At 44.4% G+C, this 11434-nt stretch overlaps 1 protein-coding gene across 2 annotated transcripts; it reads left to right on the top strand.

Moving 5' to 3' along the window:
* The first annotated feature begins 340 nt into the window (after window positions 1–340).
* LOC103393272 (voltage-dependent T-type calcium channel subunit alpha-1H-like) lies at window positions 341–11428 on the top strand. Of its 2 annotated transcripts, XM_008330174.3 has the most exons (11): window positions 343–840; window positions 2103–2212; window positions 2308–2441; window positions 2544–2614; window positions 3475–3553; window positions 4028–4149; window positions 4353–4511; window positions 4597–4737; window positions 4977–5139; window positions 6732–6889; window positions 6965–11428. In XM_008330174.3, exons 1-11 carry the CDS (start codon window positions 811–813, stop codon window positions 8399–8401), a joined length of 2604 nt encoding a protein of 867 aa, XP_008328396.2. In that variant the 5' UTR covers window positions 343–810; the 3' UTR covers window positions 8402–11428. The 2 variants fall into 2 exon arrangements, with proteins under 2 accessions (XP_024920070.1, XP_008328396.2); XM_025064302.1 differs by having other exon boundaries at window positions 341–840; window positions 2308–2614.
* Window positions 11429–11434: the final 6 nt, after the last annotated feature.

The following is an 11434-nucleotide window of genomic DNA, read 5'->3' as shown; positions in this document are numbered from 1 at the left end:
ACATATGTCCATTTTTAAATACTTCACTCATTATGAAAATAACATAAATACATGTCAAATCGTGTTGGTATAAAATTATGTTGAATGAATGCAGATCTACATTCAAGGCATGTCAGCATGCTGCAGACAGACTGGGCATGGTAAACATGGGGGCGGGGGCATTTACATGGACATGCAAAGTGAAACACAGTAGCAAATAATCATCATGGACATGAGTTCACAGCTTCATTAAGACATTAAATACCAGTTTGGATCTGAATCTACAGCAGTGATTTCCAGTATTGAATAGAATTAAAGTATTGGAGCAGCTGGATTTTGTGAAATGTCAGAGTGAAACTGTTCTTGGGTTCATTGGACTGACCACTGTTTGAAGAATCCATGAGTGATAATGAATGGTTTAGTCTTTAGTTTAGTTTATTTACGGTACCTGTGACTCTCATGTCCATGATTGGAACTTCACATACAGACAGTGGTGCGCACGGGGATCGCAAAACAACTGCTAGCTAACAGGTGCAAAGTGACGCAACTTAAAAGTGAATCATTTCACACAAATGGTCCAAAAGGACGGTAGCCAGCCGTTGTCTCCCGGTGCTCACCACTGCATACGTCATATTTGTCCTTCACAGTTTCACGTTGAGACACTTTTTTACTGACTTTTACTAACTTTCTCTCCTTGTCTTTTCTTCAGAGGCCAAACAAAGGCCTTATTACGCAGACTACTCCCCGCTGCGTCTGTCCGTCCACACACTGTGCACCAGCCACTACCTGGACCTGTTCATCACCTTCATCATCTGCATCAACGTGGTCACCATGAGCATCGAGCACTACAAGCAGCCGCAGGTACAGTAACATGCTCAGGTAGACCGGAATCAAGAAGAATGTGTTTTTTAAAACATTCATTAACCGTTGCAACAAAAAGTTCTTTAATCTCAGTGTTTATAAGAAGAGGTTGAGGTTGATCACAGCTGACAGACAGAGTGGTGTCTGTAAATGAAATCTAAAATGACTTCTGGAGAGAATCTCTTCCCTAAAGCCCTTGGGCAGCATTACTTTACACAAAATACTTGAGTTCAGCCAGAAATTCTTAACAGTCATTTAATTCATCTTGGTGTTTATCATCCCAGTGTGGCTGAAGTCAGAACATTGTTCAGTGGTAATTTGAGGAATAATGACTTTTTTTTTCTTTGCTCAAATGTGGCAAAAAAAAAGGAATTAAAGAAACTTTAAAACTAAATCTCCCTCCCCAAATGTGAAAACAAAAGATTCACAACAAGGCTTGATTTTCTACACTAAAGGCAAACACTAAACCCTGAATGTCTCCATAATCTACAGCTGACTGATTTAACAGCAGAAATAAACGATGCCTGGAAGTTTTTATGGAAGATTGTAGATTATATTTGAAGGAGTGATAAAGATCCAGACCTGCAGAGATGGATGCTGGGGTTTGGGTAAACTGCCTCACTGTAGATGGAATCAACTGGACAACTTTTACCAGAACAATAAACCCGATGGAAGAAGAGGTTTTCTAGACAAACAATGTCCTGATTCTCAGCTGGACACGGTCTCCTCAGCCGAACTGTCTGCAAAGGTCTAGATAAGGCAGAAAGGAACTGCTTACAGAACACACACCCAGAAATATTAGTGAGACTGAAGGCTATTGTTTAAGTGTAATGAACTCAGACTTCACTGCCAGCAGGGGGCTCCTGGCACTGCATCAAGTCTCTAAGTCAGGTCATAACAGTCAGTGTTCTCTGCCAGGTCCTGAAAATGATTATGGCAGACTCTTGTAAAAGACCGCACTGGTCATTTTTTATGCCTGATTCAGTCATTTTCATTATATTTTTTTATATATTCACTTGTTTGAGATAAGTAAAAAAAAAATCCAAATCCATTTTAATTATTTTAAAGATCCAACAATAAAACATTTAAAGTCCTATACATATACAATATTCTTCACTTTTAATTTAAAACAGGTAAATGTATTAACAACCAAAAAACATTTGAAAAAAATAAAAGGTTATGATTTTTTTCTTGTAAAGTCAGAATTATTAATCATCAGCTCGTGACTGTGCTTGTGTCTCTGTACGTCGGTCTGTCTGCAGTATTTAGAGGAGGTGCTGAAGTACTGTAACTACGTGTTCACGTGTATCTTCGTCATCGAGGCTCTGCTCAAATTGGTGGCGTTCGGCATCCAGAGGTTCTTCAAAGACAGGTAAAAGAAACACACCCTGGGAGAGTAACAACAGGTTTGTGATGTTTTTGTGTGAGTGACCACAGCACTGAAAAGATGTCTGTCGACTTGTTCAGGTGGAATCAGCTGGATATCGCTATCGTGGCCCTGTCCATCATGGGCATCGCACTGGAGGAGCTGAAAATGAACGCAGCGCTGCCCATAAACCCAACCATCATCAGGATCATGAGAGTTCTCAGAATAGCACGAGGTGGAGCGCACGTCCACTCATTTGAATTCGGCTGTGACGTCCCCTCCTGTGTCTCTAACAACTGCTCTCTCTCTCTCCCTCCCCCTCTGTCTCTCTCTGCAGTGCTCAAACTTCTGAAGATGGCCACAGGGATGAGAGCTCTGCTGGATACTGTCATGCAGGCGCTGCCACAGGTGAACACAGACTCCAGCTGCCGCGGAGACTGCGATGCACACGTTGCCGTACACCCCCGTCATTTTTAATTAGCTACAAAGTGTTCAGATTCACGAGGACTTGGGTTTTAAGAAAATGGATTTTAAGACGAAACAAAACAAAAAAACATCATTCCACAAATGGATTTTAAGACAAAACAAAACAAAAAAACATCATTCCACAAAAACAGCTGCAGGAACAGGAGGTGCACAGTAGAGTGTGCACATAATCGTACACAGTGACAGGTTTTATGGCTTCACTACAACCACTGCTGTTCCTCCCACGCACCTCACGTCTGAAAACACAGTCATCTTCCAACTGTAAATGCAGTAACATGTTCAGTTTAACCCAGTACAGGCAAAAAAAACAAGACCTGAAATTCTCAATGGTCCGGGAGTCCACGTGTAGAATATAGTAGACAGATGTGGACCGCAGGCCGGCCAGTTGAGCACACACTCAAACATGTTTACAGCACAAATAGTTCTGCTAATAAAGCATGAATAAAATCACGAATGGAGGAAAAGTCCTCAAGAAATGTATGATATATAAATGTTCTTTTGCCTAAGGAGAGGATTTTGGAATCTTTCATATATAAATAATACCACAACTTTAACTCAAGCGTTGACTGAAGTTCTTGGGTTTTGGAAAGTTTGAAGAATAATTTTCCTTTTTGCTGCATTTCTGAAGTTTTCCAAACTTCTCAGTAAACAAGTTTCACATCCATACATGGGTTTCAAACTGACAAAGCTGAAGACCATCACGTTTCCTTCTGCCATATGAACACACATACACGTACACTCGTCTGGTGTCGACGGTGCTGACGTAAACTTTTCCTTTCCAGGTGGGAAACCTCGGTCTCCTCTTCATGCTGCTCTTCTTCATCTACGCAGCCCTGGGAGTGGAGCTGTTTGGCAAACTGGGTAAGCCACACCACAGCCCATGGCTTTAATGAAAAAAAAAAAGGCTATCGCAGTCACGACTTAGAGGAAGATTTCTCTGCCTGAACTGTCTTTGTGAAATCCAGAGTATCTCCTGCCATCTGTCACCCCCTCTCCTCTCCCCTCCTCTGTCTCCTTTGTTTGAATAATGCCTTCCCAGTGGAACGGCTCCTTCCAGCTCCTTTTTCATGCAATGTGTTCAGAAAAAGAGTTCACAGCAGTGCAGTCCATGACAGAAGTTTACATTTTTTATGTCCCGTCTTTGTTGCAGTGTTGTTCTTTCTTTAAGTAATAAAAAGAGAAACTCATTCTCTACAACATTTCACTTCATCAGCCACTTCATTTAATTAATTGATTAACTGTCACTCACCATGACCGCGGCTGCAGCATCTACATCTTTCAGGTAAATTATTTTTACACCTGATTAATATCACATCCGTCTTTGTTTCTGATCAGAGTGCAACGACAACAACCCGTGTGAGGGCTTGAGCCGACACGCGACGTTTGAGAATTTCGGAATGGCCTTCCTCACACTGTTCCGAGTGTCTACAGGTGACAACTGGAACGGGATTATGAAAGTACGGATTCAGACACACACACACACACACACACACACACTCTATCTTGGTGTTAAATTTTAAAAACATGCAGACAGATAATGGCATTTAAAGTCCACCTTAAAAGATAATCCTAACTTCAATCCAGTTCTGACCACAGAGATAGTAAAGATTTTTTTTTATTTTGTCCAATATGTTTGTCTTGTCTGTCTTTGTCTCTGAAGGACACACTGAGGGAGTGTCAGGAGGACGAACGCCACTGTCTGTCCTACCTGCCCTGGGTCTCGCCCATTTACTTTGTCACCTTCGTACTCATGGCCCAGTTTGTGCTGGTCAACGTGGTGGTGGCCGTTCTGATGAAACATCTGGAGGAGAGCAACAAGGTGCTGTGTACGGAACGACCAAGTTCACTGTAAACATGACGGTAAACACGCTGACCATGGGATGTCTGTGTGTATGTGTTTGCAGGAAGCCAAAGAGGACGCAGAGATGGACGCAGAGATCGCCCTAGAAATGGCCATGGAGCAGGAACGCAAACTAAGCACAACGTCCAACAGCAGCTCGGTGGATGGAGCTTATGTTGGACCATGTCCACAGTCGCCTGGAGAGGTAGAGCATTTCCTACTGGTCAGCCTGGAGTCATTATGGAGATCATTATGGAAATAATAAGAAAATTAGTATTTTTTTAATGGTTTAAAAGTTACTATATATACATAGATATTGACTCTCAGAGTCAACATATCAGAAGGGTGTTTTTTTTTTTAAACTTTTTTGGTGCAATGTTATTAAATAAAACTGAACGTTGTGCGTCAATGTATCAACATAATGGTCTTTGTCTCCCCCTGCAGGACGAAGAAGTGCAGTACATAAACCCTGAGCTGCTCTCACCCAGAAAAATGTCCGTTTCCAGGATGCACTCTCTACCTAATGACAGCTACATGTTCCGCCCTGTGAGGCCCGCCAGCGCCCCCTATCCTTTGGAGGAGATTGATTCCCAACAACATCATTCAGGTGCTTTAATACTGAAATAATGAAACTTATTTCAACCATATAATAATATTTTTAACACATTATATGCTACTATAAGATTCATTATTTTTTCCACCTCAGATTTTTATTTCTTTTTTTTTTCTCAGTTCGCCCTGAGTTGTGTTGTGTTGTGTTGAGTCTTGTTTTTGTAGACCCTTAAAGTTCAAGTGTCCATTTGTCTGTCTTAGTGGACACGTTTTGGACACGGTATTTCTCAAATTGATCCTGTTTTCGTCTCCTGTCCATCCTATGACTGGACGCACATTCACAATAATTGGATCCTCATTGGTTCCCTTAATTTACATGATGAAATCAGTGCTGATTGGACCTCGTCCCTGCCCCTGACTAATACATCAGTACATTTTGTCATTGTCATTCAACATCCTATAACTTTCTATTTCCCTTTGGTCATAAAATATAAGTCTAAAAAAAATTAAAAATTGGTTTCAATTAAGGATTTTGTTCAATTCCTAAAGTGTGCCAACGTTGGCTTTTGCCAGACAGACCTCGGCCGACACTGACGAGTGTGTTTTACTGTATCTCCAGTCAGAATCTAACGACATGTTGTGGGCAGCCTCTGAACAAGCCCCGCCCCTCTGTCTCCAGGTACTCACTGCAGCGGATGAGCTCGACACGTGTGCCACCTTCTCACAGGCTCATCTGCTCAGCTGTGGAATGGCTCAGTTAGACTATTAGGCTGAACATGAACGGCCGAGCTGCAAAGTCACAGTCACAGAAAAGTCAGGGATGAGAGTGACTCCGGTGACTTTGCAGCTCGAAAAATGGAATTGGACTGAACTCTGACGTTGCAGGTTTCACTTGAACTGAGTCTGGACTCACAGGTGAACTGGACCTGTGTGACCAGAATCAATAAGAACCTGGTTACAAACTTCACTGCCCAGACAAATAAACTCACATGCTACTGTTGTAACATGTATAGATTAAGCCATTGGTTCCCAAAATAAAGGGCAACCTCCCCTGACCCCCCGCCCAGGGGTCAGAGAGCAATTAGTGGGGGTCGCAAACAAGGCAAATTAATTTTTATATTCCATATTTCCAATTTCCAAAATGTAATCATGATGATTCCAAGTGTAGAGGTTTCATAAGAATTTCTTGAAGCAGCTGCTGTAAGTTTCTCAAAGTGAGGCTGGGGGACTTGACACCAGTCCAATCTACAAAAGTGTGGCCCTACAGAACAAGTTTGGGAATCTCTGGATTAAGTGATACTGTATGACGCAGTAATCTGGATTTAATGTAACCAGGATCTTATGTCCAATCAGAACTTGACTTCCTGACTGACTTCCTGTTAGGGTTTAACTTTCTTCTTAAAGGCTTTATTTTGATAGCAGTTGGAAGTTTGAGCATCGATGGTTTAAAATGTGTCATAAAGTAACATTTGATGAAATGGTCATTTAATTCCAATTTGCTGTCAATATAAAGTGTGTGTAGTGTTGAGTTGCAGAGCGTTTCTCTGCATGTATTTTGCTGGAGAAGTGCATGTGTTGACAGTGAGGCTGGTGCACGTGTCTGTGCACGTGTCTGTGTCACTGAGCGATTGCATTTGAAACTTTCAGGCTCGGTGACGTCGGTTCACTCCCAGCCCTGTGGGGGTCGCGCTCTGCTCCAGGTACCAGACGCCTCGCCTGCTCGTCCTCGCTTACCTTCCAACCTTATTCCACCCCGCATCGCCCCACCCTCACCCAGTCCTTCTCCACGTGCCCTGCGCAGACAGGTGAGTGCTGCAGACACACACACACACACTCCACCAGTGCCGTTCACACACTCTGATCACGCTGTGTTTTGGCAGGTCGCTGTTAAATTGGATTCCGTGGAGTCACAGAGTTGTGAACAACAGGAGAGACCAAACCCCGCCCAGCTGCCTCCCCCGTCCCCTTCACAACTCTCCCCTCAAACATCCTCTCCATCCCCCCTTCCTCCTCCGCCTCCCTCGTCACCGATGGCCCTCTCGCTCCCACCCGGCTCTGCCTCTGCCTTCCCCCTTCCGCCCACCTCTCCTGCTCATCTGTCGGCTCTTCTTCCGGCTCTTCCTCCTCCGCCTCCTTCCCCATCACTACTGCTGCCTCCACCTCCCTCCCCCCGTCACCCCCTGCGCTCCCCTGGCCTTCATAGACCCAGACCATATTCCTCTACTTCGGTCCGTGACCCGGCTGACGAGGAGGTGTGTCACATCACCAGCTCAGCCTGCCACAGGTGGAGGGAAGAGGAGGGGGATGGACTGGAGAGCAGAGGGAAGGTGGGACGCAGCCACTCCCTTTCTCCTTACACCTCCCCTTACTCCCTGGACTACTCACCTCCTCCTCCTTCCATGCTGCCATCGTCTTCATCAAAAAGCACACTGAACCTGCTTCAGGTGGGACTGAAGGACCGAGACTTCAGGAAGGGCTTCAGCGTCGACAACCAGGGTTTCCTGGAGAAGCCGGCGTCGCTGTCGGTCGGTTTCCCAGAGGAGCAGCGACGCCACTCCATCGAGGTGTGTCTGCCTCAGAGCGGAGTCGCTGCCGATGACCGAGCCTTTGAGCAGGAGGTCCGCAGAACGGAGAGGGGAGGCCAAGCATTCCCTGTGAGGGTGCAGTCGGTGGGAGGTGGGCACAGGAAGAAGAAGATTAGTCCTCCCTGTATATCTATCCACCCGCCCTCAGAGAGAGAACACCTGCAGCCGGCCTCACCCCCGCAGCTGACGGCCGACTGCAGCATGACGCTGAGACGCAGGACGCCGTCCTACGACTTGACCCATCACACACCCTCAAAAACACACACCCAGGACGTGTTGGCGGACACACAGATGTTGTCTCCGGTGCACGCAGCATTGGCGCCCGTACCCATAACAATACAAGCCCTCTCACCCACTCATACACTCACACCCTCACGGGCGTCCACTCCGGTGCACATGCAGTCGTGCACGCCACCGCACCCTTCCACACCCACGCACTCTCACATCCCCATCAGCCCACACATCTTCATTCAGCCTCATGCACCTCTGGTCCCAAACCCGATGCCTTTCTCACAGACACACTCCCTCTCCCCCATCCAGAGGCACGCCTCACTCTCAGGGGACTGTGTCCCCCTCCCCCAGTTCACCTTTGACCAGCCACAGTCCAGGTTCATGAGTGGCCTGTCAGCTGGCCTGTCAGACACTGACACCGCCACCTGCTCCTCACCTTTCGACAACAGACTGGGAGGTGGCGCAGGATTTAGTGCAAAGAACCGCAGGACCGCCCAGTGAACGTCGAGCGTTGCCTTCAGGAAGTCATTTATTTGGTCCTTAATCTCTGGATTAACCGGCAAAAGTTTGAGGAGGAGGATTTTCTTTTTGTTTTTGTTTTGATTTAATTCTTCAAAGACATTATTTACTCTTTTTAGAGAGCTGCTGGTAAAGCCCTGTCCTCGAGTGGTGGATATAAAGGTGGATCAGAGATTCTTAACCGAGCACGGAGGACGGCAGATCCACTGAGGCTGCACCGGTCGGACAGAATCCACTGTACATTGTGTGTTTGGACTAATACGAACAACACACACACACCGAGACTTATCGTAAGCCACCAAACTTCGTAGCCAAAGTTTTTTTGACACACTGTACCTTCCCATGCAAGCCAATCAGGAAGCAGCGTCTGGCTGATGACCTCTGACCCTCGCCCGGGAAGTGGTTTCTGACATGCGAGCATGGAGGGAAATGTGGGATATGCAACTTCAGGTTTTCTACAGGAGTTCTACTTGCCCCTCCTCTGCTCCTTGATCACATTGATCAGAGCAGTGTGTGTGTGTGTGTGAGAGAGAGAGTGGGCGTGCGTCTGTTTTCCTACGTGTGCGTTCTGTCAGGTCTGTCGTCCTGTGAGTTGATTGCGTTCTTCTTCTGCCTGCGACGACAGGGCGGGGAGGTAGGGGTGTGGGGGGGCAGAGTGGTCGTCTACATGTCTCTGTGTGTTGTAAATAAAGGAAAATACTGTATTTGGTGAGATTAAAAAAAATAGCTCTATCCATATGCACATATTTTTATAGGAATCTGAGATGTTTTTGCACACAAATTTAAATTCCCACTTGCTTGTTTTCCTTTCCTCGTTGTCCTCCCGTGAATGTATGTTTCTCTTCAAAACCGAAGGAGCAGTGAAGGGGATCAACTCCACCCTTGGTCCGCACCGCTGCGGCCGCAGGGCTGAGATTTTATTTTTCTATTTTGAAAAAAAGAGAAAAGAACAGGGATGTGATGTGTTTCCGTAGCTTTGTCTCAGACTTTGTATGTACGTATGTGGTGTCTAGATAACAGTTCTGAAAGGCAGGCTGAGTGATGCCAGCCCCAAGAATTATATATATATATTTTTTAACTGGATGAACAGTTGATCATTTTGGCTTTAACTCAAATTGATATCACCCAGTTTTATACAAATCACCTTTTCTTATTGGCCCAAATACACTGGAAATGTGGCCTTAACACAGCACCTGTAATCAACAAAGTCTAAAGGAAACGGCATCACTGAACCTGTGTTTGTAAAAACTGTTTTTGAAGCTGAATCAGCTCCGACACCACGCAGTGTTTCTGTACATCCAATGACAACCAAACTATCTATCTAACTTAATATGTGTAGCCAGAGTGCAATAATGATAATATATACGTGTGGTGAGGCTATATGACCAGACCACACTTGTGTTCGTATATACTGTAGACCTAATATATATGATATGAAAAAAAAACACGTTTTTATACCACGTTTACGAGTGTTCCCCGCTGTTCCTGCGACTCCTGGGCGGGGCCGTGGTGGCACAGGTGCGGCTGGCATCAGTGCGAGGAACCGTAGGTTGTTATAAAAGCTCAGGCCTTTTCTGCTGAAGGTCGTTCTACTAATTATGGAAGAGTAACACTGAGGACCCCATAATAAGGCATAGATCTTTTCTTTGTAATAAAACATCAGGTCTGCATGCGTTTTTGTGTTTAAAGTCACAGTAGATGACGTTTGTCCCGAACGAACTCCTGCATCCTGTTGTACTCTGACATGTACGGAAGTCAACAAACTTTTCTTTTTTTTTCTTTTTTTTTTTCCTCTCCTGTTTGACTGAATGTTTTTCTTATGAAGCCATACTGTTCTATTCAGACTCAGCACAATATAAATGTTTGTTTTCTGCACAATCTGGTCTGGCACAGGAACGGAGTCTGCATGTGTGAGAGCTGCTGGTGACGACCGTCCTCCTTCTCTAAGGCAGCTGGCTGTGTTGACACGGTCAAAAATGGGGTTTTACCGTCCGTTGATTTTAAATAATAATCTTTATCAGCATGCATATTATATTATGAATATATACAAAAACCAAAGTGCTTTGAAAATCATAAGTACTGCCAGCTTCAACAAACACGTCTGCTTTCAGTGGTTGGAATTGGTTCACGAAGCTCCGGTCTTCAGTTTCTAGGAGTTTAAGGCAGTTGGATTTTATTTTATTTTTTCTCTATCTCATTTTATTCTGTTTTATTTAATATTCTTTAATTTAATTATGAGTTGCTTTTTTATTTTATTTTATTTTTAGTTCTTGTTAAGTCCAGTGTTAGCAGTCATTCAAATACCATTGTGTTTTGTTTTAACCCTGCAGAGACAAAGATCTGGAACAAAAACAAAAACATTATTTTTCATTTTCCACATCTTTATTCAAGACATCCTACATCTCCCAAACAGTGTGTACGTATGTGGCAAGGTTTAAAAAAACAAAAATCCTGCGTGTCTAGTTTACTTGTGCGCTCATGTTATGGACCTCCGTGTGTGTGTGTCCATGTTATTGGTCAGATAAACACACTTCTACCCTGCAGAAGTTAAACAAAGAAAAAACAACTTTAAAAAAATCAGAAGCAGGAAATGTTCTCGTTGTCGTCTTTGTCGTGTACATACAGAGGCGCAGTTGACCTTTGACCACAGTTGCGTACGTGTGTCTTCTGAACGTGGATCAAAGTCATTTTTATACTGTAGTTGATCAAACATCAAACACACGTCACTGTCCAACCACTTTGTCCTACGTCACGTCATCTTCCTGCACAGACTTGTCAACAAGGAGAGTGTAAGGACGCCCCCTACCGTCAGTTTATGACCTGCAGCAGACGCCCCCTTTCCCCTTATTTTGAGCATATTGCCATAATAAACAATACAGTTTGGTAGAGTGACTGCATTAGTGTTCTTAAAACTTTACGGATCTCTGGGTCTCAGTATTTGACTCCTGTTTTTCGAGGAACCACTTTGACTACTGCATGTTCTGATTTTTGAAAATGTAGAAAATACTTTTTGGG

The sequence above is a fragment of the Cynoglossus semilaevis genome, chromosome 17 (assembly GCF_000523025.1).
Source record: "Cynoglossus semilaevis isolate Cse_v1.0 chromosome 17, Cse_v1.0, whole genome shotgun sequence".
NCBI lineage: Eukaryota > Metazoa > Chordata > Actinopteri > Pleuronectiformes > Cynoglossidae > Cynoglossus > Cynoglossus semilaevis.
Note: the sequence above shows the minus strand (reverse complement) of the source record. Positions and strands in the feature narration are given on the sequence as shown.

Excerpts from the sequence above, each read along its gene's own strand:
- LOC103393272 (XM_025064302.1), top strand. The coding sequence starts at position 811 with ATGAGCATCGAGCACTACAAGCAGCCGCAG. Across the intron at positions 2,213-2,307 it reads CAGAGGTTCTTCAAAGACAG|GTGGAATCAGCTGGATATCG; the intron begins GTAAAAGAAACA and ends CGACTTGTTCAG. Across the intron at positions 4,512-4,596 it reads ATCTGGAGGAGAGCAACAAG|GAAGCCAAAGAGGACGCAGA; the intron begins GTGCTGTGTACG and ends ATGTGTTTGCAG.